The sequence below is a fragment of the Carlito syrichta genome, unplaced genomic scaffold (assembly GCF_000164805.1).
Source record: "Carlito syrichta isolate Samal-C Ts95f unplaced genomic scaffold, Tarsius_syrichta-2.0.1 Scaffold314095, whole genome shotgun sequence".
Lineage (NCBI taxonomy): Eukaryota > Metazoa > Chordata > Mammalia > Primates > Tarsiidae > Carlito > Carlito syrichta.
In genome coordinates, this window is record NW_007258191.1 from 35,278 (window position 1) to 50,607 (window position 15,330).

The 15,330-nt window shown below is 44.1% G+C and overlaps 1 protein-coding gene across 6 annotated transcripts; it reads left to right on the top strand.

Moving 5' to 3' along the window:
- The first annotated feature begins 2,867 nt into the window (after nucleotides 1–2,867).
- On the top strand, nucleotides 2,868–14,831 carry CCDC117 (coiled-coil domain containing 117). 6 transcript variants are annotated; one of them, XM_021719049.1, is made up of 5 exons: nucleotides 2,868–3,203; nucleotides 3,853–3,907; nucleotides 7,361–7,585; nucleotides 8,359–8,496; nucleotides 11,835–14,831. In XM_021719049.1, exons 2-5 carry the CDS (start codon nucleotides 3,900–3,902, stop codon nucleotides 12,070–12,072), a joined length of 609 nt encoding a protein of 202 aa, XP_021574724.1. In that variant the 5' UTR covers nucleotides 2,868–3,203; nucleotides 3,853–3,899; the 3' UTR covers nucleotides 12,073–14,831. The 6 variants fall into 6 exon arrangements, with proteins under 6 accessions (XP_021574724.1, XP_008069198.1, XP_008069197.1 ...); XM_008071006.2 differs by having other exon boundaries at nucleotides 3,022–3,203; nucleotides 3,853–3,903; XM_021719050.1 differs by lacking the exon at nucleotides 2,868–3,203 and adding an exon at nucleotides 3,294–3,363 and having other exon boundaries at nucleotides 11,835–12,408.
- The last annotated feature ends 499 nt before the right edge of the window (nucleotides 14,832–15,330 follow it).

The window sequence follows — 15,330 nt, forward strand, 5'->3', positions numbered from 1 at the left end:
GTACTGGGATTATAGGTGTGAGCCACCGTGCCTGGACTATATCCAAGTTAATTAAGCAGGGTATTACTTTAGGCAGGCAAAATTAGATTGTAAATGTCACTAAGAAAACTGTAACCTGGCCAGGCTTGGTGCTCAGCCTGTAATCCTGTGCTTTGGAAGGCCGAGGTGAGTGGATTGCCTGAGCCCGCTGGTTCGATACCCGCCTGGGCAGCGAGACCTCATCTCTACAATAAATCAAAAAATTAGCTGGGCAGGTAGCGCGCGCCTGTAGTTCCAGCTACTTGGAAGGCTGAGACGGAAAGATCGCCAGAGCCCAGCAGGTCGAGGCTGCGGTGGCTGGGAGCGGCCACTTCACTCCAGTCTGGGTGACAGAGTGAGACTCCAACTCAAAAAAAGAAAACTGTAACCTAATCCATTATATTGGATTGGGCAATGCAGGGATATTAATTTTTTTCTTTGATCATGTGGGCAGGGGAGGACTTGGAAGCACTTTAAAAGTAAACCTCTTAGAACTTGTTAACTGATTAGATATGGATGTGAACAAAAAAGAGGCATCAATGATAATGCCTGTTTTTGGTTGGAAAGAGAAAAGCATGCAGAAACTGGCCTGACACTGTTAGGCCTTGGTGTCCTCCAAATAACATAAACAATTTAACAGAATGTCAACATCAAGCAAGGCTACTCTGACCCTGTGAATCACTTTGTAATAATGTCTAAACACTGACCAAAACATGGACATTGTCCAAATCACAAAAATGACTAAACATCCGCCCATCCTGCTAATATGAAGAACTGTTGATTCTTTACCAATTACAGGTTTAGCCTCCCTTCATTCCTCCCACCTTTTAGAAAAAAATTGGTTAAGATACCCCATCACAGATTTATCCCTTCTTCCTGAGTACTAATTCCAGAACAAAGCTGCTTTCTTGAACCTTCCCCCAAATCACCTAGCACAAGCCCAAATCCTGTAAGAATCCCTTTCTGGCGGGATGCAGTAACTCAGCCTGTAATCCTAGCACTTTGGGAGGCCCAGGCAAGAGGATTGCCTGAAGTGAGGAGTTCGAGATCAGCCTGGGTAACTTAATGAGACCTCCACTCTACAATAAGTCACACACACACACACACACAAAAAACTAGCCAGGCGTAGTGGCAGGCATCTGTAGTTCCAGCTACTTGGAAGGCTGAGGCAGAGGGATCATCTAAGCCCAGCAGGTCAAGGCTGCAGTGGCTGTGAGCATGCTGCCATTGCACTCCAGCCTGAGTGACAAAAGTGAGACTCCAACTAAAAAAAAAAAAAAAAAATCCCTTTCTAACACCTTCCTAGGGAGACACTCCATACCTGCAATGAGTCAATAAATTTGTCTTTGGTCAGTTACATACAGGTGTGTTCTGGGTGGTCTTTGGCCGAAGGGCATTGACATTGGCATAAACAGCTTACACTGGATGGTGGTCCCACCCCTGAGACAGAAAAAATGGGGCATGATCAGTGGTCGAGGTTGACCAGCTCTGCTAGCCCATTTATCTGCCGAGTCCAAGCAGGAGATCCTGTGACTGTCTCTGAATGTCCCAACCAGAGGCTGGGAGGTTTGCTAATACCTCTCACAAGCACTCTGAGACTTTTTACTGATCCTCCATGCTATTCTGGCTAAGGCATCACCAACTTTATTTACATTAAACTGTCATATTGCCGGGCTCGGTGGCCCAGCCTGTAATCCCGCACCTTTGGGAGGCTGAGGTGAGTGGATTGCCTGAGCCCGTGGGTCGAGACCCGCCTGGGCAGCGAGACCTCATCTCTACAATAAATCAAAAAATCAGCCGGGCGTGGTAGCGCGTGCCTGTAATTCCGACTACTTGGAAGGCTGAGGTGGAAGGATCACTGTAGCCCAGCAGGCGAGGCTGCGGTGGCCGGGAGCGGCCACTGCACTCCAGTCTGGGCGACAGAGTGAGACTCCAACTCAAAAAAAACAAAAAAAACAAAAAACTGTCATATAAAGCCGGGCTCAGCGGCTCAGCCTGTAATCCCAGCACTTTGGAAGGCTGAGGTGAGTGGATTGCCTGAGCCCGAGGATTCGAGACCCTCCTGGGCAACTTGGCGAGACCTCATCTCTACAATAAATCAAAAATCAGCTGGGCATGGTAGCGCACGCCTGTAGTTCCAGCTATTTGGAAGGCTGAGGTGGAAGGATCGCCGGAGCCCAGCAGGTCGAGGCTGCAGTGGCCGGGACCAGCCACTGCACTCCAGTCTGAGTGACAGTGAGACTCCAACTCAAAAAAAAAAAACTGTCATATTTATATTAATAGATTAACTTATATCAATAGCTGATAATTCATGAGTGTGTACTGTGTGCCAGGCAGTGTGCTAAGGGCTTTAGAGGTTCTTTCTTTCCTTTTTTTTTTTTTTCTAGTCGGGTTCTCACTCTCACCCAGGCTGGAGTGCAGTGCTGTGATCACAGCTCATTCAGCCTCAACCTCCTGGGCTTAGGCAATCCACTTAAGCCTCCCGAGTAGCTAGGATTACAGGCATGTGCCACCACGTCCAATTATTTTTTTTATTTTTTGCAGAGACAAGGTCTCGCTGTGTTGCCCAGGCTGGTATTGAACTCTTAGACTCAAGCCATCCTCCTGCCTCATCCTACTGAAGTGCTGGGATTATAGGCGTGAGCTACAGCGCTCGGCCACTTTGAAGGCTTACATCATTTTTTCCTCACATCAACCCAATGACGATAGGTGCTATTATTTGCGAAGTGAGGATTTGAACCTATTACATCGCCTCAAGCCTTCGCGAAGAAAGCGGGGCAGCCATCTTGCTTGTAGTCTGCAAGGACTGCAACTCCCGGCATCCCTCGCGGCAGCAGCTCGCCACACACAACAAATCCCGGCGTGCCCCTGGGCGGCCTGGGGTGGAGGGTTCTAGAAGGCGTGACGTGGGGTCGCAGCGGGCTCCGAGGCGGGAGCCTCTCGGCCGCAGCTGCCGGGCCTGGGGACGCGGGTGGCGGTCGCAGCTTCCTGGTCTCGCTGGCCATGGCCGCGCTCGGCCGGCCCTTCAGCGGCCTACCCCTAAGCGGCGGCTCGGACTTCTTGCACCCGCCGCCGGCCTTCTCCGGCCGGGCCTTCCCGCCCGAGGCGGACGGCGCCGAGCCGGCCTCGCGGCCGGTACCCCGCCCACTCCCCAGCAGCCCCGGGGGGAGCGCGGCGCGTGGACGGTGAGAGCCCGGCGGGCGCAGGGCGGGCGGGCAGGCTGGGCGCCTCTCGCGGCGCGCGCGGGCTTCGCGCTCGGGCTCGTTAATCCTCCCCGCGACCCTCCGCGGGGGGCGTCTCAACCCGGTTTCCAGAGGAGGAAACTGATCCCCAGAGACGTTAACCGTAAGTCGCCTGAAGTCGCACAGTGCGGTTCGAACCTCAACCCGGCTGCGCCCCGAGAAGCGAGACTTTCTTACTGGAACCCGGGCGACCGTAGCCCGGGCGTCCCCTCGGCGCGTACACGCCTCGCTCTTGGTGACAACTTTCAGTGCGTCTCGGACAGTTTCCTCACCCGCAGCGCAGGCGGCAGAAACGGGTCCGCCCGTGAGATTGTGGAAATAAAGTGCTTCGCGCCGCGCCTGCCTGCCCCGACTAGTTTTCCTTGCCTGGGTGCTCCCAAGTCTGCCTCCCATTCCCTTGACAAATGGCGAAGTTTAGATTTCAGTGTCTGGCTATGCCGGGACCACCAACATTACCTAACTGACCTTGTGGCCTGAATCCGTCCCGCTCGGCAAGGAAAGGGACATTTGGTATGTGAGGGTGAGCGAGGATATCGGAGCAAGAAAGCTCAAATAGATTTCTCAGTTGACTGATTTTTGTTTGTTTCAACAGTGTTTCCGCTCACTGTAAAAAGAAACACAAGCGAGAGGAGGAGGAGGATGAGTAAGTTTCAGGGGCCCGCGTGTTCTTCATGGTCACTGTTAACATATGCTGTGTTCTAAACTACTTGTTTTAGGTGAAAAGGTAAAACATTAGGTATGTCCCTGGCAGGAGGCACAAGAAACTAGTAACGTCGGTTGCCTTTTAGGGACAGTAAGTGGCTGGCGAGCAGACAGGTCAGAGGGAAACTTTTCACTGTTTAACAAGTTGTAACGTTTGAGTTTTGAACCGTGTGAATTACTTGCACAACGTGAAAGAATTCAGAAGATACATAATGAAAAGTCTTATGGTCTGTACTCCGCATTCTGCTCCAAAGAGGCAACCCCTGTTACCTGTTTCTCATGTCACCTTTGGAATATAATCTAAAAAATTACAAGTTTACAATTGTAGCGTATATGCTTCTGGTTTTTTGCATTTGTAGGAAGATACTGTTCACACTGTGCAACACATTGATGGTTGTGTACTTCTCTCCAGTAGCTCCATATAAGCATATAGAGTTCTAGCTATTTTCCTTTTCAAGAATGGAATTCTAATGTGACACTAGATCTAGGTAATTAACCAGTCTTCTATTGATGGATTTCTAAGTTGTTTCAAATATTTTGCTGTTACAACTATACTATGGTCATTTTTTAGAAATTCTTTTTACATATTTGCAAGTAGATAAATGGATTCCTTGATGCAGATTGCTTGGTCTTTTTTTTTTTTTTCCTTTTTCTTTTTTAAGTCAGAGTCTCACTGAAACCCAGACTGCAGGGCAGTGGCACACTCTCAGCTTCCAGAGCCTCAACCTGCTGGGCCTGGATGATCTTTCTGCCTCTGCCTCCAGGTAGCTGGAACTACAGGCAGGTGCCACCCCTCCCGGCTAATTTTTTTTCACTTGTTGTAGAAGCAAGCACTCGCCAAGTTGCCCAGACTGGATAACTGACTAGGTCTTAAAGTGTATTTTAAATTATGAACAAGCGGTGTTTTTTGTTGTTGTTTTTTAAGTTGACAAAGCAGAATTTATTGAGAGAACAGAAAAGCTTCCAGAGTGGGAGGGGACCCGAGAAGGTTGTCCATAAACAAGTGTTTTTGCCAATTTGTACTCCTAACAGTGGGAATGCCTGTTTCTTCATGTTCTGCCTACAACTGTATTTTCAAACATTTGGATTGCTGTTAAACTGAAAGGTAGAAAAGCACATCTCTTAGAGGCAGTCTAATAGAAAATGGAGTAACAAGATTCCTCAAAGAAGACAGCCAAATGGCCAAGCAAATGAAAAAGTGTTCAACTGCATCAGTCTTTAGGGAAATGCATGTTAGAGCCACAGTGAAATACTGCTCTACTCCCAGATATTGGAGTGCATATGAAATAGCAGGTACTTTTTTTTTTTTTGAGTTGGAGTCTCTGTCGCCCAGGCTGGAGTGCAGTGGCATGCTCACAGCCACCCGTAGTCTTGACCTGCTGGACTTAGGTGATCCTTCCGCCTCAGCCTTCCAAGTATCTAGAACTACAGGCACACGCCACCACACCCGGCTAATTTTTTGGATTTATTGTACAGACGAAGTCTCACCATGTTGCCCAGACTGGTCTTGAACACCTGGACTCCGGCAATCCTCTCATTTCTACTTCCCAAAGACAGGTGTGAGCCACCGTTCCAGGTTCTTTTTTTTTTGGTCAGGATCTCACTCTGTATCATATATAAAACTTTTTTGTCAGATGATAACAGCTTACTAGTCAACCTCCTGGGCTCAGTCAATCCTTTCACCTCAGCCTCTTGAGTAACTGGAACTACAGGCATATGCCACCACACATACCCAGCTTATTTTTCAGATTTTTTTTTTGTAGAGACAAAGCCTTGCTATGTTACCCAGGGTGGTCTCAAACTCCTGGGCTCAAGCAATTCTCCTTCCTTCCTGCCTTAGCCTCTCAAAGTGCTGAGATTATAGGCATGAGCCACCACACCCCACCAGGAACTCTTTTTTTGGTGGGGGGGGGGGCTAGAGTCTCACTCCACTGCCCAGGCTGTAGTACAGTGACACGCTCACGGCCACCCCAGTGTTGCCCTGCCAGGCCCAGGTGATTCTTCCACCTCAGCCTTCCAGAACTTTGGATTTTCTAAATATATTGATACATAGATTACTAAAACAGTAGATTTGAATGTTACCTTAGTTTGAAAACCACTGGAGCAGAGAATATTTATATTGCTTACTGCCTTGAGATTACTGTGAGAACTATAACACAGGCCATCTTTCCGCCTCAGCCTTCCAAGTAGCCAGAACTACAGGCGCGTGCTACCACGCCCGGCTAATTTTTGATTTTATTGTAGAGGCGAGGTCTCGCTAAGTTGCCTGGGCAGGTCTGGAACTGGCGGGCTCAGGCAATTTGTTCGCCTCAGCCTCATAAAGTGCTGGGATTACAGGCTGAGCCACCAAGCCTGGCCTATTCTGCTTTTTTAAAGCTGTTTTTTAATATGTATAACTTTATTTTCTGCTTTCCAACACATCACATGCTTTAAAACTATTAAAATAGTATAGAAATATTTGATGTATAGCTAGTTGACTTAACAGTTGATTTTAAAAATCTGGGTTTGAGAGAACCTTATTACTTGTCTGTTTTTATATTGCTAGAGGCTTTACTATTGACTTACAGTCTTAACATGGAATAAGAATTTCTCCTTATAAAATACATGCTGCTTCCTTTGACCCTTATTTTAGGGAATTAGAGACTGTGGTAGCCTTTAATGAATTTTTTTTGCTATAGAGCTATGTTCTGATCTTCAGACTGTACTTGGTAATGCTCAGGCAATAAAGTACTTTAAAGTACTAAAACAAGGCCAATTGTCTATTAAACTTGCTTCAGACAGCTTTAACTAAACGCTGGGCATGTCATAGTGCTTGAAATACTAGTTTATGGTAAGAGCTTGAACAATTGAAATCCCCTAAGGAGGCAGAAGAATTTAGTAAAAAAGACATGGAGGTAGGATCAGGAGCTCTGGGGTCTGGTCCCAACATGTAACTCACTACCTTACTGTGACACTCTGGAAGGGTTAGGTTTCCAAATCTGCAAAAGAAGGAAATTGGATTTCCTTTAGAAGGAAATTCTAAAGTTTCTAAGTTTGATGGAGCAGCAGCAGTATGGCAAAATATGGCTGACGCTGAATTGCTCCTTTGTGATTTTTGGTTTCTTTACTTCCCACTTGGCCCTTCTAGAGTCAAATAAGTATAAATAACTTTAAGGTCCCACACTGAACACTTATAATCTAAAATGTCAAAATCTTGCAGGTACAGCCTGATTTGGCAAAGAGCAGTAAAAGACAATATCAGTGAGACTGAAAATAAGAAAAATATGCGTAATTTTTTATCTTGTAATGACACTGTCAAAAAAGTTTTTTCATATAAAAAATTTGCTTAGAGATAGGTGTGATAATTTCATTTATATTAGTTGGGGGTTTTTAATTGAAATTTCTTTTTCTTTTTTCAGTTGTCCAGTAAGAAAGAAAAGGCTAGCTGAAGCAGAACTCTGTGCTGGTCCTAATGACTGGATTCTTTGTGCACATCAGGATGTAGAAGGTCACGGAGTAAATCCCTGTACTAGTAGCCTTTCTGTACCTAGCATGTTAGATGTTATTTGTGAAGAAATGGATCAGACAACTGGAGAACCACAGTGTGAACTTGCCCGAAGGAGGCTTCAGGAGATTGAGGACAGGTGAATGGGCTGTATATAGCTGGCTTGTTCTGTTCCTTAAAATGTCTACTCTTAGCCGGGCTTGGTGGCTCAGCCTGTAATCCCACGCCTTGGGAGGCTGAGGTGAGTGAATTGCCTGAGCCCGCGGGTTCGAGACCCTCCCGGGCAACTTGGCCAGACCTCGTCTCTACAATAAATCAAAAAATCAGCCAGGCTTGGTAGCGCATGCCTGTAATTCTGGCTACTCGGAAGGCTGAGGCAGAAGGATCGCCAGAGTCCAGCAGGTTGAGGCAGCGGTGGCCGGAAGCGACCACTGTACTCCAGTCTGGGCGACAGAGTGAGACTCCAACTCAAAAAAAAAAAAATGTGTACTCTTTTAAGCTAGTCTTATTCATCATCTGGTGATACCTTGTTCCTCACCCTCTCAGAGATGTTATAAAAGTCAGGAAAATGAAATATATGCTTATAAAATGTGTTTTTCTCATAGAACTGTACTAAGCATTTTCCTTTACTAATTCTGAATATTAATTTTTGATTTATGAGATAGTTTTCTGGGACACATTCTTCAAATTTAATTGCATCATTTATAAAACTTTTTTGTCAAATGAAATGAGCAACCCTCTGTATATACTTTTTTCACCTAGGCATAGCCTCCGTTTTTTTACTTGGTCTTTTGCTGTAACACATGTTGCTTTTATCTTTTTTTATTTTTAAAATCTTGTCCAATTATTAGAAGAATATATAATAATTTGATAAAAGATTTTTTTCTCTCTGTTTCTGCTTAATTTATTTAGGATAATTGATGAAGATGAAGACGTTGAAGCTGACAGAGATGTTCATCATCTCCCTAGTCTTGTCCTTTCTGATCCTGTGAAAACAAGTTTGAAGAGAGAATTTGATGAAGTCTTTACAAAGAAAATGATTGAGTCCATGTGAGTTTTGAGTTTTGGTACCTGATTTCTTTTTCTTTTTTTTTTTCTTTTTAAGTTGGAGTCTCACTCTGTTGCCCAGGCTGGAGTGCAGTAGCATGCTCAGTGCCACTGCAGCCTCAACCTGCTGGGCTCAGGCAATCCTTCTGCCTCAGCCTTCCAAGTAGCTGGACCTACAGACGCACACCACTATGCCCAGTTAGTTTTTGTGATTTATTGTAAAGACGAGGTCTTGCCAAGTTGCCCAGGCTGGTGTCAGACCCCTGAACTTACACAATCCTCTTGCCTCGGCCTCCCAAAGTGTTGGGATTACAGACTTGAGCCACCACACCCTGCTGGTACCTGATTTCTACATATTTATGATCTTGGAGGGAACACTCAGTGTCTAGACACTGTTCATCCTCTCCTAGTCAGCTCTTTATTCCCTGGTCACTAGACAAGTAAAAGCATAGTAAAATTTGTATTTAGTCCAGGATGGAGACAGCCTTTTTTTTGGGGGGGGGGTTGGCGTCTCACTCTGTCACCCAGACTGGAGTGCAGTGGCCGCTCCCAGCCACCGCAGCCTTGACCTGCTGGGCTCCGGCGATCCTTCTGCCTCAGCCTTCCAAGTAGCTGGAACTACAGGCGCGCGCTACCACGCCTGGCTGATTTTTTTTTTTTTTGATATATTGTAGAGATGAGGTCTCGCTGCCCAGGTGGGTCTCGAACCCGCGGGCTCAGGCAATTCACTCACCTCAGCCTCCCAAAGGCGCAGGATTCCAGGCTGAGCCACCGAGCCCGGCCAAACAACCTTTTTATTAGTTCATCAGGGATAAGCAAGAGTTTGAAGTATGCAGAAGTGGCTGCCTTGGCTACTTTACCCCTTGCTTCTTTTGAACTCCTGAAATGGACTCCAGTGTAGAATTTGGGAATGGATTGATAAGAAAGAGCCCATTCTCAAATTTTGTGATGGAATATAGGAACCACATTTTGAAGTGTCTTGTTTAAAAATAAAGTGTCCCAAGGGCTAGGCACAGTGGTTTATGCTTGTAATCCCAGCACTTTGAGAGGATGAGATGAGAGGATCTCTTGAGGCCAGGAGTTCAAGACCACCCTTGGCAACATAGTGAGACCCTCGTCTCTACAAAACAAAAAAGGTTTAAAAATAAGGCCAGGGTTGGTGACTCATGCCTGTAATCCCAGCACTTTGGGAGGCTAAACTCAAGACCCCTCTAGGCAATATGAGACCTCATCTCTACAAAAAGTTAGGTGGCCATGGTGGCTTGTGCCTGTAGTTCTTCCTAGCCACTCGGGAAGCGGAGGCAGGATTGCCTTAGCTCAAGAGATCAAGGCTGTGGTGAACTGCGATTGTGCCACTGTACTCCAGCCTGGATGACAGAGTGAGACCCCAACTCAAAAAAATAAAATAAAAATAAAGTGTCTCAGCAAAGTAGTTATCACAAAGGCCACAAATCAAAGTTAATATTCTTGGCTCATAGCATAGTCTCTCAGGGCCTTGAGCATAGCTTGTTTTTTTCCTAATTTAAATGTAGTTTAGAGTTCAGTTATTTGGTTTCCTAGATCATCAGAGTAGAAACAGAAACATTAAGTCAGAGCAGAACAAACAAAACTTCTAAAGAGGTGTCATGACTACAAGAGAGGAAACTAGAAAGCAGACACAAGAACCTAAAAAGCAAAGTGGCTTGGGACCCATTAAATTTAAGAATAATGAGTAGTCCTGTAATTTGTGAGCCTACATGAACTCATTATATACTATATAAAATAGCAAGTTATTATTTATTTAGGTATTATCTAGAAAATAATCGTATAGACTTGGTACTCAGTGAGGGTAAGTTTCAGATATCTGAAAAAGCCTTTTTAAGACATCCGTCCCAGCCGGGCTCGGTGGCTCAACCTGCAATCCCGTGCCTTTGGGAGGCTGAGGTGAGTGGATTGCCTGAGCCCACGGGTTCGAGACCCACCTGGGCAACTTGGCGAGAACTCATCGCTACAATAAATCAAAAAAAATTAGCTGGGCGTGGTAGCGCACACCTGTAGTTCCAGCTACTTGGAAGGCTGAGGTGGAAGGATCGCCGGAGCCCAGCAGGTTGAGGCTGCGGTGGCCGGGAGCAGCCACTGCACTCCAGTCTGAGCGACAGAGTGAGACTCCAACTTAAAAAAATAAATAAATAAATAAATCACTGGACAAACATTGAAAAGTATCTCAGATGCCTTCTTGTTTAGTATAGCTATAAAGTATAATGCTTTGCAGTTAAGGCAAAATAACTGCTGCGTGTACGCACATACACGCGTGTACACACACACACACACACACACACACTTTATGGTCTTAGTAGTTTTCTAGAAGCTAGCCATAGGGGATGTTCTTCATTGTGGCTCAGGCTGTAATCCTGCACCTTGGGTGGCTGAGGTGAGTGGATTGCCTGAGCCCGTGGGTTCAAGACCCACCTGGGCAACTTGGAGAGACCTCATCTCTACAATAAATCAAAAACTAGCCAGGCGTGATAGCGCGTGCCTGTAGTTCCAGCTACTTGGAAGGCTGAAGTGGAAGGATCACCAGAGCCCAGCAGGTCTAGACTGGTGGCCGGGAGTGGCCACTGCACACCGGGCTGGGCGACAGAGTGAGACTCCAACTCGAAAAAAGTATTTAAATTTTTTTTTTTTTTTTTGAGTTGGGGGTGGGATGCATTGGCATGCTTGCGGCTCACTGCAGCCTTAAGCTCCTGGGCTCAAGTGATCCTTCTGCTTCAGCCTTCTTAGTAGCTGGGACTACAGGCTCACCACCACGCCCAGCTAATGATGTTTAAATTGTAATTACAGCATGCATGCCAAACTGTGCAATTTTATGTATTTAGTGATCTTTCTTTTTTTTTTTTTTGAGTTGGAGTCTCACTCTGTCGCCCAGACTGGAGTGCAGCGGCCGCTCCCAGCCACCACAGCCTCGACCTGCTGGGCTCCGACGATCCTTCCCCCTCATCCTTCCAAGTAGCCGAATTACAGACATGCGCTACCACGCCCGGCTGATTTTTTGATTTATTGTAGAGATGAGGTCTTGCTGCCCAGGCAGGTCACGAACCCGCGGGCTCAGGCAATCCACTCACCTCAGCCTCCCAAAGGCACGGGATTACAGGCTGAGCCACCGAGCCTGACTGTATTTAGTGATCTTTCTGAAGATCAACTTAGATTGTTCTAAATCTCCTGTTTTGGTACTATCAGTTATTAACTGTAAGGTACAGGTAGCAGATGTTAGCTTTCTACCATATAGCTTTTATTTTCATGTCCTAATTTTTAATACACATTTTATACCCAGTTTTTATAAAAATCTGTATTTTATGTTTTAGGAGCCGTCCTTCCATGGAGCTTGTGCTCTGGAAACCTCTCCCTGAACTCCTTTCTGATAAGCCAAAGCCATCATCTGATGCTAAGAACTACGCAGGAGAGAGCCAAACTAAGCATGCAGCTGCTGGCACTGCCTTCCCTCAGAGAACTGAATTGTTCTTGGAACCTCGGCAAACAGGGATGTCTCTTTACAATAGTTTGGAGACTGCTGCTAGCACAGAAGAAGAGATGGAACTCTAGAAACCAGTTTCTACACTAAAGTTGTCAAATTTTAGAAGACTCCTGTGTTGTCATGAGCCTACTTGCGTAGTTATAGGGACTGGAAAGTTTTATGAAACGGGTGTAATAATATCACCACCTGTGATTTGGGGTGGGACTCTCATTTTGGGTAGCCATTTATTCAACTTTTTGCCAAGGAAGTTTGTCTCAAGAGAAGGGTAGTTTTCCATGGGGGTTATTAAAGAAATGTTGCATTAGAGTCTCTTCAAAGGCAAGTATAGAAACTGTGGAAGGGTGACTTGAGTCATCTTGTCATGTTGTCTAAACTGTTCAGACACTTGGAGAATTTTCTCCTTGTGTTGAAAAGATGATTAAGAAGGAAGGATTCTCTTACTACAGCTGTACCCTGACAGTTACGTCACAGCTTAATCTGTAGATACGAGCTGTTTACAGTGGTGAGATTATAACTGGGGAAGAGGAAAGAAGAAAGCAGTCACTTAAGTCTATTGCTCAGAAGTTTAACAGAGGCCCTGAAACTTGTAAATTAGTTGTCAGTTTATTATAGCTGTGTTGATTAAGTAGCCAGTAGCATTGTGGCGCTCTGCCTCTGAAAATGTATTGAAAATACAAAGAAAATTTTTCTCCTTCAAGGTTTTTTTGCCTTGTGGCACTTTTGCTCCTTGGTTTCCCTTGCAGTCATTCAGTAATGTTTACAACTTAATTAACTTTGATAGTTTAAAAGATTATGAGGTAACTCATCTGCAAATTGCCTATGGGGGAAGCATCTTTAGGTAATCCTGAGGAAGTGCTTTGTCAGCAAAACTCAGCATTGAAAACTTCTGTATTTTAGGAAAAAAAGGTTGTATGAGCAAGTTGCATTTTTTAAATGCTAATTTAGAAAACAGTAAATAATTAGCTTAAAATATATGGGCAAGTGACACTGAAGTTTACTGAAATAGCCAATTTGAACTATTGTGCAGTCTGCCTAGAAGTTAGTGGAGAATAGCTTCCTGCTAACAGGAAATCATCTAGAGTACTTAAATCGGGCTCAAGTTGTCCTTTGGGGATACCAGAATTGAAATTTTTAGTTTCTCAGAGTTCTTCTGTGTGGCAAGGACTTCTGTGTGGAAAAGTAAAACGACACTTCCTTTATTGCTATGGAATATCCAGTGTAAGTTATTAAATGAGTATAATAGTATAATACTGGCCCTTCCATCACACAACAGGAGACCATCCCAGTTCTTTTTGTTTTATTTTCTGGGTTCCTTTCTCCTTTGGAGGGAGTAGATAACCTTTTGTAGGAAAAAAATGGTTTATGCTAAGTAGAGGTGAATTTTTAGACACCAGCCTCCAGGCATTTTTGAAACCCATACTGAAATCCCTCCCCTTGTTACAGATGGCATAGAAGTCACAAGTTGTTAATTGGACTGTTTCTTCTTTTGCCTGTTGTACCTGCTTTCTCTATTTCTGTCTGTATAGTCAGGAAAAGATTTAATGTTTAATATTTAAACAAATATTTAATATCTACGCAGTAAAATTATTCAAACTTCAAACCATTATTGAAACCAGTTGGAAACCAGCTAATAGTTTCTTAATCTCAGATTTAGAGATGAATGTAAACTGTATTTTGTTGAAATGTGCAAGTGTGTTTGATTCATGCCATTTGAAAAACTACCGCTTTAAGTCATTGTTTAATGGGACCAACTTAAAGAAATCTCCATGCTAAAGAGTTTATTCCAGTACAACTCAAAAACTTGAAGTGACTGCCTGGATTTTGGAGTTACTTTTCGTGTTAGGATGGAAAGAGAGATGACAGCTTTCCAAAGAAGGACTCAAAGCATACTACAATTGGCCATGTTTGTGTTCTATGGCTAATTGCTGGGCAGGCCTCTGCTTAAAGGTCTATATTGATGGAAGAACAAAGAGTGCCAAAATGAGGCTCTGATACTATTGGTAAATATAGGTGAGAATTAAGATTTTGTTAATTAAAATCCAAACAGCTTGTTTCAGGAGTGAAGTTATTTGACATAATTATTTTTGCAGGGAAGTGTATGTTCAGTGTTTCTTTTTGGACTTCTTGCATATATTTGTACAAAAGTTGTTTTTTTCATCCTTGTTGGTGCTTATTCATCTGAGCCATCTCCACAGTCCCGATGCCTCTGCTTTTTGTTTTTCTTTTGTAGCATAAGGCTTTTGCTTTTGCCTTAAGGTTTCCCTAGGGAATTAACAGGGCTTTTCATTTTGTATGGTTTTTGCAGCATGGATCAAACATTGGCTATTATGCTAATGTGTGAAAAAAATTATATAAAGCAGGTGAGCTTTAATGAACAAATGTATATTTTATCTGAGTTTGAGTAGGATGTGTGTGGTTTTTGTGTTTGAGGGTTGTTTTTAGTCTTTTTTTGTAATATGAAGTAAGTCTATTTCTCACAGATATTAATCACTTTATAAGAAAACCTGCTACTCAGTCTTGAAAAGGTACAAATGTAAAATTTAGAAAAATAACTAAGGTCGGGACTAAAACCCTGAAAAGAATGTTTACCAGCAGGTTCATTTATTATTTTGGATCTAGAACTAGGCTTTGTTTTTTAATAGTTACAAGAATGGTTCGGTACTAGGAAAGTTCTGGAAGATGTTGTTAATTTTTCTCTAAAATAATTTGGTGTTTCTGTATGTTACCATTTTCAATAAAACTTCTTAAGTGTTTTGGACTTTTTGAGATAACTCATATTCCTGCACTTAAATAAATAAAATCAGATATCTCCTTGCTTTTCTCTAAATTGTAGTTAGAGCAACATTCATATCAGCAAATGACTTAATTGTATCCTGAAGGGACGATTATGTTGGGTCAAAGATAAGTTTCATATTTGAATTAGCTATTTCCAATAGGCAGGCTGGTTTTTGCCATTCTAAAACCCATAGAACGCTTTATACCAAGAGGAATATGCTGCTGTTAATTGTCAGAATTCAGATGGCAGTGGTAGCTGCGTATTTAAAATGTTCAAATGTGGGCCAGGCACAGTGGTTCATGTCCTTAATCCCAGTGCTTTGGGAGACTGAGGCAGGAAGATTGAGGCCAGGAGTTGAGGTTATAGAGAGCTATGATCATGCCCCTGTGCTCCAGCCTCCCAAAACATGGAGACTGTCCCTTTAAAAAAAAAGAAATGCAGCCATTGCCTTGCTCTAGAGTCTGGTGTAGCTGTGCGCTCTTTGAGCCATGACTGTTGCCATGCTTCCTGGCTTTGATCCCCCTCCCCCACCTTGGGGAGGTGAATCTTC

Excerpts from the sequence above, each read along its gene's own strand:
- CCDC117 (XM_008071006.2), top strand. The coding sequence starts at position 3,022 with ATGGCCGCGCTCGGCCGGCCCTTCAGCGGCCTACCCCTAAGCGGCGGC. Across the intron at positions 3,904-7,360 it reads CGAGAGGAGGAGGAGGATGA|TTGTCCAGTAAGAAAGAAAA; the intron begins GTAAGTTTCAGG and ends TTCTTTTTTCAG. Across the intron at positions 8,497-11,834 it reads AAGAAAATGATTGAGTCCAT|GAGCCGTCCTTCCATGGAGC; the intron begins GTGAGTTTTGAG and ends TTTATGTTTTAG.